At 36.4% G+C, this 20,049-nt stretch overlaps 1 protein-coding gene across 1 annotated transcript; it reads right to left on the bottom strand.

The window, feature by feature from the left end:
- Nucleotides 1–12,479: 12,479 nt before the first annotated feature.
- On the bottom strand, nt 12,480–13,430 carry OLFR68 (MOR 3'Beta2). The gene is given in 1 exon segment (NM_001171452.1): nt 12,480–13,430. A coding segment is annotated over 1 exon segment (951 nt).
- Between the last annotated feature and the right edge of the window lie 6,619 nt (nt 13,431–20,049).

Raw genomic sequence — 20,049 nt, 5'->3', positions numbered from 1 at the left:
AAATAAAATCTGGCAGAAATTAATTGTTCTATGATATAAGTTACAGGTCTGATCTGAAGATATTTTTGGATTCCATTTTGATTTCCTGGAACATTCACTCTTTTTTTTTTTTTTACTTTTATTTATTGAATATAAATTTCCAAAGTACAGCTTATGGATTACAATGGCTTGCCCCCACTAACGTCCCTCCCACTTGCAAATCTCCCCTTATCCAATCCCTCTCCCCTTCCATTCACATCAAGATTCATTTTCAATTCTCTTTATATACAGAAGATCAGCTTAGCATACATTAAGTAAAGATTTCAACAGCTTGCTCCCACACAGAAACATAACGTGAAAAATACTGTTTGAGTACTAGTTATAGCATTAGATCTCAATGTACAGCACACTAAGGACAAAGATCCTACATGAGGAGTAAGTGCACAGTGACTCTTGTTGTTGACTTAACAAATTGAAACTCTTGTTTATGGCATCAGTAATCACCCTAGGCTCTTGTCATGAGCTGCCAAGGCTATGGAAGCCCCCTGAATTCACTGACTGTGATCATATTTAGACAAGGACATGGTCAAAGTGGAAGTTCTCTCCTCCCTTCAGAAAAAGGTACCTCCTTCTTTGATGATCCATTCTTTGCACTGGGGTCTCACTCGCGGAGATCTTTCATTTAGGTTTTTTTTTCCCCCAGAGGGTCTTGGCTTTCCATACCTGAAATACTCTCATGGGCATTTCAGCCAGATCCGCATGCCTTAAGAGCTGATTTTGAGGCCAGAGTGCTGTTAGCACATTTGCCATTCTATGGGTCTGCTGTGTAGCTCACTTCCCATGTTGGATCATTCTCTCCCTTTTTTATTCTATCAGCTAGTATTTGCAGACACTATTCTTGTTTATGTGATCCCTTTGGTTCTTAGTCCTATCATTATGATCAGTGGTGAACAGAAATTGATCACTGGGACTAGTGAGATGGCATTGGTACATGCCACCTTGATGGGATTGAATTCAAATCCCCTGGTATGTTTCTAACTCTACTGTTTGAGGTAAGTCAGCTTGAGCATGACCCAAATTGCACATCTCTTCCCTCTCTTATTCCCACTCTTACATTTAACAGCAATCACTTTTCAGTTAAGTTTCAGCACTTAAGAAGAATTGTGTATTGATTACAGTATTCAACCAAAAGTATTAAGTAGAACAAACAAAAAAAATACTAAGAGGCATAACATATTAAGCTGCTCATCAACAGTCAGGGTGAGGGCTGATCAAGTCACCGTTTCTCCTAGTGTTCATTTCACTTTAACAGGTTTCCTTTTTGGTGCTCAGTTAGTTGTCACCTATCAAGGAGAACAAGTGGTATTTGTCCCTTTGGGATTGGCTTATTTCACTCAACATAATGTTTTGCAAATTCCTAACAGGGATCACTTTTCAGTTAAAATTTAAACACCTAAGAATAATTGTGTGTTAATTACAGAGTTCAACCAATGGTACTAGAACAAAAAAAGTACTAAAATGGATAAAGTATTACATTGTACATCAACCGTGAGGACAAGAGCTGATCAAGTCACTATTTCTCACAGTATCCATTTCACATCAACAAGTTTCCCCTTTGGTGCTCAGTTAGTTGTCGCCAATCAGGTAGAACATATCATATTTGTCCCTTTGGGACTGGCTTAATTCACTCAGCATGATGTTTTCCAAATTCCTCCATCTTGTTGCAAATGACTGGGTTTCGTTGTTTTTGACTGCTGTATAGTATTCTATAGAGTACATGTCCCATAATTTCTTTATCCAGTCTACCGTTGATGGGCATTTGGGTTGGTTCCAGATATTAGCTATTGTGAATTGAGCTGCAATAAACATTAAGGTGCAGACTGCTTTTTGTTTGCCAATTTCATTTCCTTTGGGTAAATTCCAAGGAGTGGGATGGCTGGGTTGAATGGTAGGGTTATATTCAGGTTTCTGAGGAATCTCCAGACTGACTTCCATAGTGGCTTAACCAGTTTGCATTCCCACCAACAGTGGGTTAGTGTTCCTTTTTCCCCACATCCTCACCAGCATCTGTTGTTGGTAGATTTCGAAATGTGAGCCATTCTAACCGGGGTGAGTTGGAACCTCATTGTGGTTTTGATTTGCATTTCCCTGATGGCTAGTGACCTTGAACATTTTTTCATGTGCATGTTGGCCATTTGGATTTCCTCTTTTGAACAATGGCAATTGAGGTCCTTGGCCCATCTCTTAAGTAGGTTGTTTGTTTTGATGTTGTGGAGTTTCTTGATTTCTTTGTAGATTCTGGTTATCAACCCTTTATCAGTTTCATAGTTTGCAAATATATTTTACCATTCTGTTGGTTGTCTCTTCACATTCCTGACTGTTTCTTTTGTAGTACAGAAACTTCTCAATTTGATGCAATCCCAAATATTAATTTTGGCTTTGACTGCCTGTGCTTCTGGGGTATTTTCCAAGAAGTCATTGCCGGTACCTATATCTTTCAGGGTTTTTCCAATGCTCTCTAATATTTTGATGGTGTCAGTTCGTAGATTTAAGTCTTTAATCCATGTTGAGTGGATTTTTGTGTAAGGTGAAAGGTAGGGGTCTTGCTTCATGATTCTGCACGTGGAAATCCAATTTTCCCAGCACCATTTATTGAATAGACTGTCCTTGCTCCAGGAATTGATTTTGGACCCTTGATCAAATATGAGTTGGCTGTAGATGTTTGGATTGATTTCTGGTGTTTCAATTCTGTTCTATTGGTCTATCCATCTGTTACTGTACTAGTACCATGCTGTTTTGATTACAACTGCCCTGTAGTATGTCCTGAAATCTGGTATTGTGATGCCTCCAGCTTTGTTTTTGTTGTACAAGACTGCTTTAGGTATTTGAGGACCCCTGTGTCTCCATATGAATTTCAGCACCATTTTTTCCAGATCTGAGAAGAAGGTCTTCGGTATCTTGATTGGTATTGCATTGAATCTATAAATTGCTTTTGGGAGAATGGACATTTTGATGATATTGATTCTTCCAATCCATGAGCATGGAAGATTTTTCCATTTCTTGGTATCCTCTTCTATTTCTTTCTTTAAGGTTTTGTAATTTTCATCATAGAGATCTTTAACGTCCTTGGTTAAGTTTATTCCAAGGTATTTGATTGTTTTTGTAGCTATTGTGAATCGGATTGATCTTAGAAGTTCTTACTCAGCCGTGGCATTGTCTGTGTATACAAAGGCTGTTGATATTTGTGCATTGATTTTATACCCTGCTACTTTGCCAAAATCTTCTATGAGTTCCAACAGTCTCTTAGTAGAGTTCTTAGGGTCCCCTAAATAAAGAATCATGTCATCTGCAAAGAGGGATAGTTTGAGTTCTTCCTTCCCAATTTGTATCCCTTTAATTTCTTTTTCTTGCCTAATAGCTCTGGCTAGAACCTCCAGAACTATATTGAATAGCAGTGGTGAGAGTGGGCATCCCTGTCTGGTACCAGATCTCAGTGGAAATGCTTCCGACTTTTCCCCATTCAATAGGATGTTGGCTGTGGGTTTTTCATAGATTGCTTTGATTGTATTGAGGAATGTTCCTTCCAAACCCAGTTGGCTTAGAGTTTTCATCATGAACGGGTGTTGTATTTTATCAAATGCTTTCTCGGCATCTATTGAGATAATCATATGGTTTTTCTTCTGCAGTCTGTTAATGTGGTGTATCACATTGATTGTCTTGCACACATTAAACCATCCCTGCATACCAGGGATAAATCCCACTTGGTCTGGGTGGATGATCTTTCTGATGTGTTGTGCATTCTATTGGCGAGAATTTTATTGAGGATTTTTGCATCTATGTTCATCAGGGATATTGGTCTGTAATTCTCTTTCAATGCTGCAGCTTTTTCTGGCTTAGGAATTAAGGTGATGCTGGCTTCATAGAAAGAATTTGGGAGGATTCCCTCTTCTTCGATTGTTCTGAATAGTTTGAGAAGAATTGGAGTTAGTTCTTCTTTAAATGTCTGGTAGAATTCAGCAGTGAATCCATCTGGTCCTGGGCTTTTCTTTGTTGGGAGGGCCTTTATTACTGTTTCAATTTCTATCTCAGTTATGGGTCTGTTTAGGTTTTCGATGTCTTCCTGGTTCTATTTAGGTAGGTTGCATGTGTCCAGGAATCTATCCATTTCTGATAGGTTTCCCTATTTGCTGGCATACAAGTCCTTGTAGTAATTTCTGATGATTCTTTTTATTTCTGTGGTGTCTGTTGTTATGTTTCCTTTTTCATCTCTGAATTTATTGATTTGGGTCTTTTCTCTTCTTTTTTTAGTTAGTTGGGCCAATGGGGTGTCAATGTTGTTTATTTTTTCAAAAAACCAGCTCCTCGTTTGGCTGATTTTTTGTAATTTTTTTTTTGATTCAATCCTGTTGATTTCTTCTCTGATTTTAATTATTTCTCTTCTCCTACTAGATTTGGGTCTGGTTTACTGCAGTTTTTCTAGATCCTTGAGGTGATTTGAAAGCTCATCTATTTGGTGCCTTTCCAATTTCTTGATGTAGGCACCTATTATTATAAACTTTCCTCTTAACACTGCTTTTGCTGCGTCCCATAAGTTTTGGTATGTTGTTCTGTTATCCTCATTTACTTCCAGAAAATTTTTGATTTCTCTTTTAATTTCTTCTATGACCCATTGTTCATTCAGGAGCATGTTGTTCAATCTCCATGTGTTTGTGTATGCTCTAGGGATTCCTGAGTTGCTAATTTCCAACTTCATTCCTTTATGGTCTGAGAAGCTGCATGGTATGATTCTAATTCTTTTGAATTTGCTGAGACTTGCTTTATGGCCTAGTATGTGGTCAATCCTAGAGAAGGTTCCATGTACTGCTGAGAAGAATGTAAAATCTTTAGCTGTAGGATTGAAAGTTCTGTAGATATCTGTTAGATCCATGTGGGCTATAGTGTCGTTTAAATCTACTGTATCCTTGTTGATCTTCTGTCCTATTGATCTGTCTATTTCTGAGAGTGGAGTATTGAAGTCCCCCAGTACTATTGTATTGGGGTCTAGGTCTCCCTTTAAGTCCGTTAATAAATCTTTTATATAAACCTGTGCCCTGTAGTTAGGTGCATATACATTGATAATTGTTATATCTTCTTGTTGTATTGATCCCTTAATCATTATATAGTGTCCCTCTTTGTCTCTCTTAACAGTTTTTGTGGTAAAGTTTATGTTGTCTGATATTAAGATGGCTACGCCTGCTCTTTTTTCATTTCTGTTGGCATGGTATATCTTTGTCCAGCCTTTCACTTTCAGTCTGTATGCATCTTTGTTGGAAAGATGTGTTTCTTGTAAGCAGCAAATAGATGGGTTTTGTTCCTTAACCCAATCAGCAATCAGTGTCTTTTAACTGGACAGTTCAGGCCATTAACGTTCAATGTGACTAATGATAAGTGGTATCTTTGCCCTGCCATTTGCCAAAGATAAGTTCTAATATATGCTTTGAATTCCCTGTGATCTTTTGCTGTGGGGTTTCCTTCCTTTACCTTCTTTCATATTGATGACCGTGTTTCTGTGTTTCTGTGTTTAACACATCTTTAAGCATCTTTTGCAAGGCTGGACGAGTGGCGACAATTCTTTCAATTTCTGTTTGCTATGAAAAGTCTTTATTTCACCTTCATTCACAAATGAGAGCTTTGCAGGATATAATATTCTGGGCTGGCAGTTTTTCTCTCTTAGTACCTGGGCTATATCTCGCCATTCCCTCCTAGCTTGTAGAGTTTCTGATGAGAAGTCAGCTGTGAGTCTGATTGGAGATCCTCTGAGAGTAATCTGACATTTCTCTCTTGCACATTTTAGGATCTTTTCTTTATGTTTCACTGTGGAGAGTTTAATTACAACGTGTCGTGGTGAGGATCTCTTTTGGTCATGTTTACTGGGGGTTCTGTGAGCTTCCTGTACTAGGATTTCTCTGTCCTTCTCCAAACCTGGGAAATTTTCTGCTAATATCTCACTAAAAAGGCCTTCTAATCCTTTCTCCCTCTCCATGCCTTCAGGAACTCCTAGAACCCGAATGTTGGGTTTTTTAATAGTACCCTGAAGATTCCTGACAATATGTTTTAGATTTCTAATTTCCTCTTCTTTTCTTTGGTCTGACTGTATCCTTTCCTGTTCTCTGTCTTCTAAGTCCAATATTCTCTCTTCTGCTTCACCCATTCTGTTTGTAAGGCTCTCTATTGTGTTTTTCATTTGATCTATTGAATTCTTCACTTCATTATGATTTCTCGTCACTATCACAGTTTCCTGTTGTACTAGTTGTTTCGTTTCATTTTGATTCCTCCTTAATATTTCATTTTCACGAGAGAAATTTTCTACCTTGTCCATTAAGGATTTCTGTAGTTCAAGAATTTGTTTTTGAGAACTTCTTAATGTTCTTATCCATTTTTTAGATCTGCTTCTTGCATTTCTTCTAACTCATCATCTTCATAATCTTGAATTGGGGTGTCTTTTTCATTTGAGGGCATCATGGTGACTTCCTTGTTTTTATTACCTTGGTTTTTGCGTTTGTTATTTGGCATATGGAGATATTTGGTTTCTTCACTGTGGTGCTTTTTCTTGTTATACTATGACTCTAGATTAAGTGGACTGTCTATTTTTGATGTAGCCTTAGAGGCTTGAGATGGGTGTGGCCTGAGAGCTCTGTTTGGTGTGCCAAAGGTGACACTCCCAGGTTAGGCGTGGTAGATCTCTCTCTCTCTCTTTCTTTCTTTTTTTGATTCAAAAGGGAAGTAATTCCGCACAGCTGAACGAAGTTGGAGGTAGTTAGCAGGCAAATGATATACCTACAGGAGCCAGAGATCGGAAGCTCTTTCCCAAGGACCACACAGGGATTCTGTTCTGCCCTCAGGGTGGGCTCAGATTCTCCTTCAGTCTCCCACTGGGTTGCCAAAGTTACAGAATTGTAGCGTCTCTGGAGAGTACTCACGTGAATTCCGTGAGTTCTCTCCCCCACCCACCGTCTCTTTTTTCACAGTCTCAGTTCAGTAGCACCACAAATTCACTAGGTCCTAATCTCCTGTTAATTCGCCCCGCCCAGAGTCAGGTTTTTCTGCTAGGCTCAGGGCCGGTGCAGACCTGAGCTCGCTCTGCTTATGACGTATGTCCAAGATGGTGCCTGCTCTTTGTCTTGCTCGCCCTTGAGAGGTGAGCAGAGAGAGAGAAACCCGTGTCCGTACCAGTCACCTTTTTTTTTCTCTCTCTCTTCCAGTTAGCCTGATGAACTTCCCCCCCACCGGGGGGTCTTTCCCTCTAGTCTCCTCTCTCTGCTTGCCTGCCAGTGTCTCCGGCTATTGAGGTTCGGCTCACCTCGAGTTCCAGCGCTGGTGTGTTGAGTCTGCCGCTGATGTCCCGAACTGTGGGCTCCCACGCTCTCCACGCAGGTCCACTGTGAATCACGTGTTCCGGAAGAGTTTCTTCTGCTGTTTCCTCCCCTACTCTTCCTTGAATCTGCAGTATCTCCACTTTTATTAAACTGTCTCTCCCCGGACTATCAGTGTGCTCCCTTCCTATTCCGCCATCTTGCCTGCTCGGAACGGAATTTTCAATTTTTGTGTGTGTTTGTATGTGTGTGTCTTCTATTTCTTTCCTGAATGTTTGTAATTTTCATTATAGAGATCTTTCACTTCCTCGGTTAAACTTATTCTGAGGTATTTAAACTTTCTTGTCGTTATTATAAAAATGACTGCTGTTCTTTCTCAGCCATGACATTGTTTGTGTATATAAATGCTATTAATTTTGCTTGCTGATTACAACCTACAGGTTTGCCAAACTCTAGCAATTACAATAGTATGAGTGTCTTGGTTCCCCTATATATAGGATCACATCATCAGCAAGTAATAATTTCACTTCCTCCTTTCCAATTTGATACTCTTGATTTCTTTTTCTTGACTAACACCTCTAGCTAAAACTTGTAAACTATATTGAATGAATAGTAATGGTAAGAGTGGGACATCCTTGTTTGGTCTTGGATCTTGGGGGGAAATATTTCAACCATTTCTCCATTCAATATGATGTTGGCTGTGGGTTTGTCATGTATTGCCTTGATTGGGTTGAGGTATGTTCCTTCTATATCTGATTTGCTTAGGGTTTTTCTCATGAAAGGGTGTTGTATTTTATCAAATGTTTTCTTTGTATCTATTAAGTTAGGTATATGGTTTTCATTCTTCAGTGTGATAATGTGTTGTATCATATTTCTTGATTTGTGTATATCAAACCAGCCCTGAATCCCTTGGATAAATCCAACTTGGTTCTGGTGAATGATATTTTTAATGTTTTGTTGATTCAATCAGTTAGCTTTTTGTTGAGGATTTTTGCATCGTTGTTCATCAGAGATGTTGATCTATAATTCTCTTTCTTCATTGTATTATTTTCCAGTTTTGAAATTAAATTGAGTCCAGCCTCACGGAAGCTTTAAATTGCTTTGAATAGTTTAAGGAGTATTAGGATTAGTTCTTTGAACATTAGTTAAGATTCAGCTGTGAAGCATTGTGGTTTTTTTTTTGGGGGGGGGTGTTGGTGAGGATTTTACTACTGATTCGATCTCTATCTTGGTATTTAGTCTATTTAGATTTTTGTGTATTTGTGTCTCAAATTTGGTACATTGTATGTGTCCTCAAATCTATCAATTTCTTCAGGCTTTTCAAAATTATTGACATACAGCTGTGGGTAATAACTCCTGATTATTATTATTTTTTACTTCTGTGCTATTCATTGTAATATCTCCTTTGTCATCTCTGATTTTACTAATTTGGGTCTTCTTCCTTTTTTGGTTAGCTGGACCAATGGTTTATCAATTTTGCAATTTTGTATATTTTCTCAAAAAAACAGCTGTTCTTTTCAACAAATATTTTGTATCTTTTTGTTTCAATTTTGTTGTTATTTCTTTTTTCCTAATATTTTTTAGTTTTGTTTGTTCTTATTTTTCTAGGTCCTTGAGATGTGTTGTTTGATCATTTTCTTAATATCTTTCCAAGTTCTTGATGTAGACACTAATTGCTATAAACTTTCATCTTTGCAATACTTGACTATAATCCTTAAGGTTTTTTTTTGTTTGTTTGTTTTTACTTATTTGACAGGTAGAGTTAGATAGTGAGAGACAGAGACAGAGAGAAACGTCTTCCTTCCACTGGTTCACCCCCAAAATGGCTGCCACGGCCAGCACTTGGGCCATCCTCCACTGCCTTTCCTGGGCCACAGCAGAGAGCTGGACTGGAAGAGGAGCAGCCGGGACTAGAACCCAGCGCCCATATGAGATGCTGGTGCCTCAGGCAGAGGATTAACTAAGTGAGCCACGGCGCCAGCCCCTATGTTACTTAAGTTTTGATATGATGTATTTTCTTCCTCATTCATTTCTAGGAATTTTGCTTTTTATTTTCCTTTAGATTTATTCTATAACATACTTAATTCAGGAACAGGTTGTTCAGTCTCTATATAGTTTCCAGAGTTCCTTATGTTATTAATTCCCAGCTTCTTTCTATTGTGATCCTAAAAAATATATGGTATGATTTCAATTTTTCTAATCTGTGGAGGTTTGTTTTATTGCCTAGCATTTGGTGGATTCTAGAGAAAGTTTCATATACTAATGAAAAAGACTTATTCTATAGCTATGGATGAAATTTTCTGTAGATATCAATTAGGTTATTTGGTCAATAGTGTAGATTAGCTCAGCTGCTTATTGATATTTTGTCTGGCTGATCTGTCTATTGATGAAAGCAGTGTATGGAGAGCCACCATTACTACTGTGTTGCAACATATGCTTCCAGTTAGATTCATTCACATTTATTTTAAATAACCTGGCACTCTAGCACAGGGCACATATAAACGTACTATAATCAATTCCTTCTGTTGAATTGATCCCGTAATCATTGCAGAGTGATCTTATTTACTTAAACAATTTTTGTCTTGAAGTCTATTTTGTATGATATCATGGCTATTCTTGCCCTGCCAGTTTTGGATTTCTGATAGCATGGAATATTTTTCTGTCCTTTCACTTTCAGTCTCTGTGTTTCTTTGTTGGTGAGGTTTGCTTCTTGTAGGTACCAAATACATGGATTTTCAGCTGACCTTATCTTTAATTGGAGAATTCAGTCAATTTGCATCCATATTATTTAATAAGTAATGAATTCATCTTTCCATTTTCCATAAATATCTATATTGTTTATTTTTCATCTTCTTTGTGCTTTTTACTTGAAGGTTTTCTGCCTTCACATTCTGTCATGATTCTGATTTGATTTCTCTGTTACTATGAGTAGCATATTCTTAAATATCATTTATATAGCTGGTCAGGTAGTGAGAAACTCTGTCAATATTTGTTTTGGAAGGTCTTTATTTCACCTCCAATTAATAATGAGAGCAACTTTGGGTACAGTATTCATGGATGGCAGTTTTTTTTTTTTCCCTTTTGGTAATTGTACTGTATCTCTCCATTTTCTACTTATAGTGTAGAGACTCTGATGAGAAATCTACCATCAGTCTAATTGGAAATCATTTAAAATTAAAATGATTATTTCTTAATCTTTTACTTTTGAAAAATTTCTACAATGTGTAGTGGTGAAGATCTTTTCTGAACATGTCTGATTGAGGTTCTATGTACTTCCAATACGTGGATGTGCATATCTTCATTTAAATTAAGGAAATTTCTGCTATTGCTTTGCTGAATAATTTTTCTAAGACATTCTGTTTTTCCATTCCTTGAGGAAATCTTCAATTCAGTTATAATCTTTTGATATTTCATTGTACACCATTTTCAAATGTCTGCCTATCACCAATATGCTGTGTTTCATAGTACTTTATTTTCTTATATTATTCATGTTAATATAAATGCTCATGAAAATGAAACATGTTACAACTGAAATTTATTTCTGCATCATAAACAAGTATTGTTTTTCAAAACAAAAATTATTCTGTATGTCTGTTTCTTAAATGGCACCATCTCTTGTTTGTATTTTCTTGGATTCTTTCTTCTTTAATCATGGATCTGTTCAAAATTGGGGATCTTGATATCTCTTCCTATGTATTTGATACTTTTAAAAAATATTTTTTGATTTATTTGAAATCCAGATCAACAGAGCGAGAGCGAGTGAGTGAGAGAGAGGTCTTTCATCCACTGTTTCACTCCCCAGATGGCTGCAACGGCTGGAGCTGCAGCAATCCAAAACCAGGAACCAGAAGCTTTCCCCAGGTCTCCAAGTGAGTGCAGAGGCCCAAGGACTTAGACCATCTTCTACTGTTTTCCCAGGCCTTAGCAGAGAGATGGATCAGAAGCGGAGCAGCAGGGGCTTGAACCAGCGCCCATATGGGTTGCCAGCACTGCAGGTGGTGGCTTAACATACTATGCCACAGCATCCTCCCCAAATAATGATATTTCTTGTATAAACTGAGATGACAATGCTTTTCTAAAAAAGGATTTTTAAATTTAAATTTTGAATGCTTTTCAATGCAAATTTCTCAATGATTATGATGTTTGTGTTTCATGGCATAATTTTTGTACTGCATTTCTGCCTTTATATATGTTTTATACTGATCAGTATTTCAGAGAAAGTACATAAGGCAGAGATAAATGATTTCAAATTTGTCAAAATATATTGAAAAGCAAATGCAAGGGGTCTTCAAAAAGGTCATGAAAAATATATGCTAAGAAAAAAGTGTTCAAAGATTTCCAAAAATGTTTACACAAAAATATATATATCTTTGGCCTCAATTTTTTCACAAATTTTTGATATTGCCTTCTATTAGAAAGTGGGTTTTCTTAAACAATTTTTTAAATAATTTTTTTTTAAATGAAATTGTCTTAGCAGTTTGAGAATATGATATATTGTTTGAAATTTTGAATCAAGGACTTTTTCTGAAATTTTTTCTACAGGTATAATTACTAGAGTGAAATCACTATATTTAACTGGACATGCCCAAAACAGAACAATAAATAATTTTAAATTTCAACATAAGAGTGCTTTTTCATCCTTGTCAAGAGAAGCCATAAAGGTTTTGATTCTTTGATGATTTAATGAATACATCAAGACATTATAAGCATATGAAATGAACAGGTTTTTAAAGATATATATATTTAAAAAGACACAACTTTTAACCACACACACAATTGTTACTTATGTTGTTGTCATTTAGAACCTACAAGTTCCAAAAATGCAACGTATTAGAGGGAAATGGACATTTTGAGATTTGATGATTATTTACTGCCTTTATCTCTTCTGTTCAGGAATAGTTTTTTTTTTCCTTCATACTATTTCTTGAACTCTTTTGCCTAATGTAGGGTTAATCTGATGATCATTAAGTAAACTGAAAGTAGATCTTATAAAAATTAAGAGTGGGATAGAGAGGGAGGGGGAAAAGGGCTGGAGCATGAGCGGGAGGAAATGAAAGATTGCTCTGTTCCTAAATCTGTGCATAAGAAAACATGAAACTTGTATAACTTATACAAAATTTTAAAAAATTCTAGAGGAGTCAGTAATAATCAAGAAGATTGTTTAGAGCACAACATTTTCAAGACATTGTCACGGATTTGTTTGGTCTTAACTCCATAGACAATAGGGTTGAGAAAAGGTGGGACTAACAGGTAAAGGCTTGACAAGAGAATATGAACATATTTTGGTATATGAGAACCAAACCTGTGTGTGAAGAAGGAGAAGAAAGCAAGAAGGTAGAATTGCAGGAAGACACAAATGTGGGCAATGCACGTATTGAAGGCCTTGAATCTTGCCTCTTTCTCAGGCAGTTGAAAGACAGTGATAAAGATTTGAACATAAGACAAAGTAATAAAGATTATGTCAAACCCTAGGATGGTAAAGGCAACAAACAACCCATATATCTTGTTGACGCGAACATCTTCAGCTGCCAGTTTCACAATGGCCATGTGTTCACAATAAGAGTGGGCAACAATTGTAGTTCGATAGAGCCTAAGGCGGCATTTGATGAGAAGTAGGGATGGGATTGTAAGGATAATGGGCCTGAGTGTCACAGCAACACCAATATAAGTCAAGAGTTTTCGAGAGAAGAAAGTGGCATGTCTCAAGGGGTTGCAGATGGCCACGTAGCGATCCAAGGCCATTGCCAGCAACACACCTGATTCAGTTGCCTGGAATGAATGAATAAGCCCCATTTGCAGCAGGCAGGCATCAACATAAATCTCTGGCATATTAAACCAGAAGATTCCTAACATTTTGGGAAGAATGCAAGTGCTAAGTGCAATGTCTGTGGCTGCCAACATGGCCAGAAAAATGTACATGGGCATGTGGAGGCTGTTTTCATTTTTGACTATAACTATGATTAAGGAGTTCCCAACCACAGCAATGATGTACATGGCACAGAATGGAATCCCAATCCAACACTGCACTGACTCCAGGCCGGGAATCCCAATGAGTGTAAATACAGATGGCATGAAGACTGAGCCATTCAATGGGAGCATGGTGGTTTGGTCAATAGATTCTGCTTTGTCTTCTGTTTCTTGTCAATACCTGACGACTTAAAAATCAGAAAAAAAATTATTCATTTTAGCATAACTTACTTTAGTTAGAGTAAGAAAGAATCACTTTCTCTCTTCCATCTTAGCTCCTAATTTTCTACCTTCTTTCATGGTCATTAACAGACAAATTTTCAAATTCTATGTTTCTCCATGTTTTAATAAATTTTTATGAGCAAACCAAAATGGACTGCATGGTTTCTTTCTCTCCAGGAATGCTGGGCCATTGAGACTCCATTTACATTTTACATGCTACTCATCTTTTTATTTATTTCTTTGAGAGGTAGTGTTACAGACAGAAGAGGAGGAAATGTAAAAAAATGTCTTCCATCGGCTGGCACCGTGGCTTAATAGGCTAATCCTCCGCCTGCAGCGCCAGCACACTGGGTTCTAGTCCCGGTCGGGGCACTGGATTCTGTGCCGGTTGCTCCTCTTCCAGTCCAGCTCTCTGCTGTGGCCTGGGAGTGCATTGGAGGATGGCCCAAGTGCTTGAGCCCCGCACCCCATGGGAGACCAGGAGAAGCACCTGGCTCCTGGCTTCGGATGAGTTTGGTGCACTGGCTGCAGCACACTGGCGGTGGTGGCCATTGAAGGGTGAACCAACTTAAGGAAGATTTTTCTCTGTGTCTCTCTCTCTCACTGCACACTTTGCCTGTCAAAAATAAAATTGTCTTCCATCTGCTGGTTCACTCCCCAAATGGCCGCAACAGTCAGAACTGAGCTGATCTGAAGCTAGGAGCTTCTTCTGGGTCTCCCATGTGGATGCAGGGGCCCAAGCATTTGGGCCACATTCCACCTTTTCCAGGCCATAGCAGAGAGCTGAGTTGGAATTAGTGGTGCCGGGAGGCAAACTGGCATCCACATGGTATGCTGGTGCCACAAGCTGAGGCTCAGTCTACTACACCACAGCGCAGGCTCCATTGCTACTCATCTTAGTTTTCTGGTGACCCACTAATTGGACTTGTGGGGAAAGATAATGTAAAGATATTCAGGAGCTAGACTCCACCTATAACACACAAAAGAGATCTCAAGGTGATAGAATATTCAATTTGGTTTAAAACAGAAGACAAGTTTGACTGGATTAAATATCATATTCAGAAGTCACTAGGTTGTTTTCTCAGGTTAGTCTCTTCATAGTGTAATTCCTCCTCAACATACTCTCTAATAATGCTTTCAATATAATTGTTTGAAAGTTTTGTATTTTCTCAAAAACAGACCATATATTTCACAACTTTCCCCAACTGTTCATAAGTTTTTTCCCCTCAACATAAGGAACAATGATATGTTTATACATTATCTATTTATGAAGCATGTATGTGGTGAGTTCCTGGGATTCAAACAGTAGCATTTGCCATTTATTAAATATACATATGCATTATTTACCATCAGAATATATTTGAACATTTTAGGTTGCCCTTTAAAATTGAGCATATTCTCTGCTTCTATGCTCTGGTATGTGCACATCACAGTTCTTTGTTATCAAGTATCAATATATTCTCAGTTTTCCTTTCGTCCTTCAAAATACCTACTTCACCTTCCTAAGTTGGAATAATCACTTTGACCTATCGTTTGAAATAACATAGACTACTCCATAAAAATTTTTATTGACTTATAGTCGTGTACATCTTCTATCCACTCAAACCACAATGCTTTCTATAGGGGTGACAGTGTTCTTCTGAACAAAGTTTTTCTTAGGACACTCTCCATCATATCATCTGTCAGTACAGCACATTGTACTGTGGGTTTCCTTATGCTTCCAAGGGACTTATTTCAGAGTAAAAACTATTTGACTTGTCACCTACTAACCTTCAAGGGGCTTTCTGACTGATTATTTGAAGCCAGTATGTATCTCTCCTTACAAAATGTATATATCCCTTAATTTTTCAAATGTTGAATAAATACAGATCACAATACTTTTTTTTTAATTCCTGCAAACATCACAGTAACAACCATTTAAGGAAAGTATAGACAAGCACAGTGATGATGCAATAAAAAAAACATACTGGAAACAGGAAAATCTGCCAAGCCTTCTCATTCTTCTGTAATGTGGAAATGAGTTCACCTTGACAGATTGTCTCTGAGATATGAAAGGGCATTGACAACCCATCACAAACCAATTGCAGGAGCTTTTACTGCTTCATTTCTTTATTTTTTAATTTTTTATTTAGTAAATATAAATTTTCAAAGTACAGTTAATGGATTACAATGGCTTCCCCCCCATAATTTCCCCCCCACTCACACCCCTCCCATCTCCCACTCCCTCTCCCATTCCATTCACATCAAGATTCATTTTCAATTATCTTTATATACAGGAGATCGATTCAGTATATATTAAGTAAAGATTTCATCAGTTTGCACCCACACAGAAACACAAAGTGTAAAATACTGTTTCAGTACTAGTTATAGCATTACTTCACATTGGACAACACACTAAGGACAGATCCCACATGAGAAGTAAGTACACAGTGACTCCTGTTGTTGACTTAACAATTTGACACTCTTGTTTATGGCATCAGTAATCTCCCTAGGCTCTAGTCATGAGTTGCCAAGGCTATGGAAGCCTTTTGAGTTCGCCGACTTCAATCTTATTCTGACAGGGTCATAGTCAAAGTGGAAGTTCTCTCCTCCCTTCAGAAAAGGTACCTCCTTCTTTGATGGCCCTGTTCATTTCTTAAAATATAATCATAATCTGAACCAAGCTTCCTTTTCTGAGTCTTCTAATTCTAGAACACTTCTTTTTAGCAAATACACAATATGATAACTAAGATGCTACCCACTTTGTAAGTTAATACTACACACAAATTAAAAGTGCATTTCCAACAGATTTATTCATATACATTTTGAGTATCTTATATATTATGGTGTCGTTTCAAGCAATTAAGGAACAATGATATGTTTACGCATTATCTATTTTTGAAGTGTGTACATAGTGAGTTACTGTAATTCAAACAGTAGCATTTACCATTTATTAAATATACATTATGCATTATTTACCATCATAATATATTTGAACATTTTAGGTTGCCCTTTCAAATTCCAATCTACAGCAAGCTTGGTGAGTGACTTGAAGGATCTGAAAGCCATGGGCTATAAAGATCTTCATAGAAAATTTTCTGTGATACTATCTAAATTAGATATCAGGAAGTGATGTCACACAACTGAGGGAATATCAAGGATTCAATATCTGTGGGACTTAATGACTGGGCCTTAGAGAAACTGAGGTAAATGAGGGTTAACCACATTCTTCAATTGAAAAATACAACACTGGATGATACAAAGCAACAACCTATGTGCATCATACATTGTAAGAGTGAAGAAAGCTTTCATTCACCATTGTCATCTCTGGATGAAGCTGAACCATCTGAAAATTTGAGTCTCTGTTAATACACCTAAACTGTTAGGGTTTCCTAGACTCTAATTCCAACTCCAGATAATTCTCAGGTTATAAAAGTTGAAAGGAATTAAATGATCTAAATCCAAACTCCTTACCAGAGGTAACACATGCTCCTGAAAATACCAAATATCTTTTTTCTCTACACTGCCCCTAAAGTTCACCATTGATCAAGTCTTCAGTTTTCAAGTAACAGAAACCTCTTTTTATTTCTGAAGTAGTCTGCCATATTGCAGGATGGCACCAAACATCATTAAGCGGATCCTTAAATTGCCTGCCTCTTAATGCCTGGTAGTGGTGCTAACTTACATTCTAATAATAGGATTTTACAGAACCTGAAGCAATCAAGGAAGATCTCCATTGATTATCTTTCTTCTCCCTTGAATCAGTTACAAAACTCAGTACTTGAATTTTCTCATTGGTAAAATATAGCTAATATATAGAAATACAATACAGGATGACCGTGAAAATTAAATGAAATATTCTATTTCAAGTACTGAGATAAAATAATAAAATGCACTATTTTCTCACTAAATGCTATGTATTAATCCACAGAAATTTATCCACTTTTGCATTAAATGCCCTCAGACATTTGGTAATACAGTGAGCATTTCCCTATATACTTTCCTGAAGTTCTAGCCGAAGGAAAGCATTCTGTTCTTTTGTCATCTCAACTATCATTCTCTTGAAGTCTTATTTTTCAGATTAACTTTAAAATTTTGAACCAGTTTGTTTTAATGTAATTTGGAAATATTATAGAATGGATACATTATGATGAGACAAAATCTTTACAGAATTTGAATACTCAGTTTCTTTAAGCATCTGTTGCTTTTTGAAAATCATGCTGGCATCATATTGGGCACAAGCATGCATGTTCTCTAGAAACTTAAATTTCTCCACTACTGTGTATATTCTGAAAGCCAAAGACTTACTGAGAACTATTGATGGACATATGAGCAGAAGCCACAGAGTGGGAATCTTCTTGATGTTTCAGGCAGGGACCAATGAGTGTTTTATACTATGTAGCATCCTTGGGGAATTGAATTTCTCTATTCACTATGGGACAATGATGTCTTTCTATAAAAGATAAAAAGAAAGCAGGAAATGTTTCAGATATTGGAAATTTCATTGCCTAAAAGGGATTCAAACATTGAATCTGTTCAAACTACAATTAACATGAAAAAAAAGTTGATATTACATTAACATGAAAAAATAAAGTATCAGAAAGAAAAAAATCAAACTTAGCTTATTTTTTGGATTTGTAACAAGATATCTCTCCTTAAAAATGTATAAGAGAAGTGAATATGCTAAGACGGCACAAAACAAACCAATGACAGTTAATAAGAAAGAGAAAAATATCTTGAGATATTCAGAGTCATCCATACAGATATGCTGATAGAGAAATGCAATGAATATTTCCAAAATATAAATTCATTATAACTAATAATAATTTTATTTTGTCCAGTACAGTGGATGGCGATTTATAAAGTGTACCTTAGAGCCACAATCACTGAGTCTCTTGCACATGATCTTACATGAAAAAGATTTTTCCTAGATCTATATCCTATCTCACCAAGATGTATCGATCATGTTTAGCAATATGACATGATGGTTTGTATTATCATTATTTCTAATTTCATTGCCAATCACAATGCTTTTAAGCTAAGAACCAATATTCATTTCCTACATTATCTAATGGAGTGAGTGGTTTGTGTCTTAGGAAAGGGATTTAAAAAGTAAACTTAACAGAAATAAGAGTTGAATGATGGTTACCAGACGCAGGGTTTGTTGGTCTTTGGGAAGATGCTGGCCCAAGAACATGAAATTTTAAGATAGGAGTAATTGGTTCAACTGCTCTATGAAACAACATGGTGACAAAGCTAATAACCATTCTCTTAGGGCTAAGATTAGATTTTAGGTGTTCTCACCAAAAAAATCTAAGTATGTGAGGTAATAATACATTGTCAATAATGTGGCTTACCTGTTCCAGTGTATAGAGGTACAAATATGATATTGTACACCATAATGATATGTTCAACTTCTATTTGTCTATTAAAAGAACCAGGTCCAGTGTATGTATAAATGGAATAATATTATGTAGAAACAGTTCATTTTAAAGTTTGACGATATTTCTAAAGCTTTCTTCTACAATCTTATTTAGTTCTTATGCAGATGTCAAAAAAGGACTGCCCAGTGCATTTAATTTTCATGCCTCTTTAAACTTCAGCTCCTCAGCCTTCACAGCTCCCCAGCTTTTTCTTTTATTTTAGATAGTTATCAGTTAAATTATTGAATAATTTAGATAATTTTTATAAAGGATCCATAATTTGATTAGGATGACGACTATGTGATTTGTTTTGTGTTGAATTGCAGAAGAATATGCTTTTCTTCTGATGACCAAATCTGATGCTCATATGTTCTAATAATAATGACAGAATTTTCAATCATTTAATTAGTGGTTTTCACCCCAGTATACTCAATGCAATTACAATTATTCCATTTCTAATTGATATTTAGCAACAATGACTTGTAAGTCCATGATTTTCATTTTTTTAATTTTAAATACAACTTTTTATTTTTATAGCTTGCTTGATTTATTTTGATAATGTTTATAATTTTCAGAGTAGAAGTCCTACAAGTATTTTATGTTATTGTAAATATAAATCTCCAACATGTCTTAGAATTTTACACTTAATGGAACTTATTATTTCCTAAGTATTTCTATACTGTATATATATTTATAAGAAATTTTCATCTGGATGTCATATCTTCTAGTCTTGATAAATTCCCTCATTAATTCATTGTATTAAATTTATTCCATACTCTTTAGATTTATTGTATTATAAAGCTCTGTATAGGACAAATAAAGATTGTGCATTTGGGATTGTATATCTTAGTTTTAAGCCATGAATATGGGAGACAACAGTTACTAATATCTGTCCCTCTCTATTCTTTTGAGAATCATCATCAAGAGACAAAGAATCTTAGAAAATGGAGCAGAGCTATTTATCAGATCCACAACAGCCAGACTTAGCTTTTACTAATTTGATTAATATATATTCTGAACAATTTTAGAAATTATAAAAATATAGCCTGTATTTCAATATCATTTAAATGTTCAAGTACAGTGGGTTAGTGTCCCTTTTTCCCCACATCCTCTCCAGCATCTGTTGT

The sequence above is a fragment of the Oryctolagus cuniculus genome, chromosome 1 (assembly GCF_964237555.1).
Source record: "Oryctolagus cuniculus chromosome 1, mOryCun1.1, whole genome shotgun sequence".
Classification (NCBI taxonomy): Eukaryota; Metazoa; Chordata; class Mammalia; order Lagomorpha; family Leporidae; genus Oryctolagus; species Oryctolagus cuniculus.
This window is presented reverse-complemented; position numbering and strand designations above follow the sequence as displayed.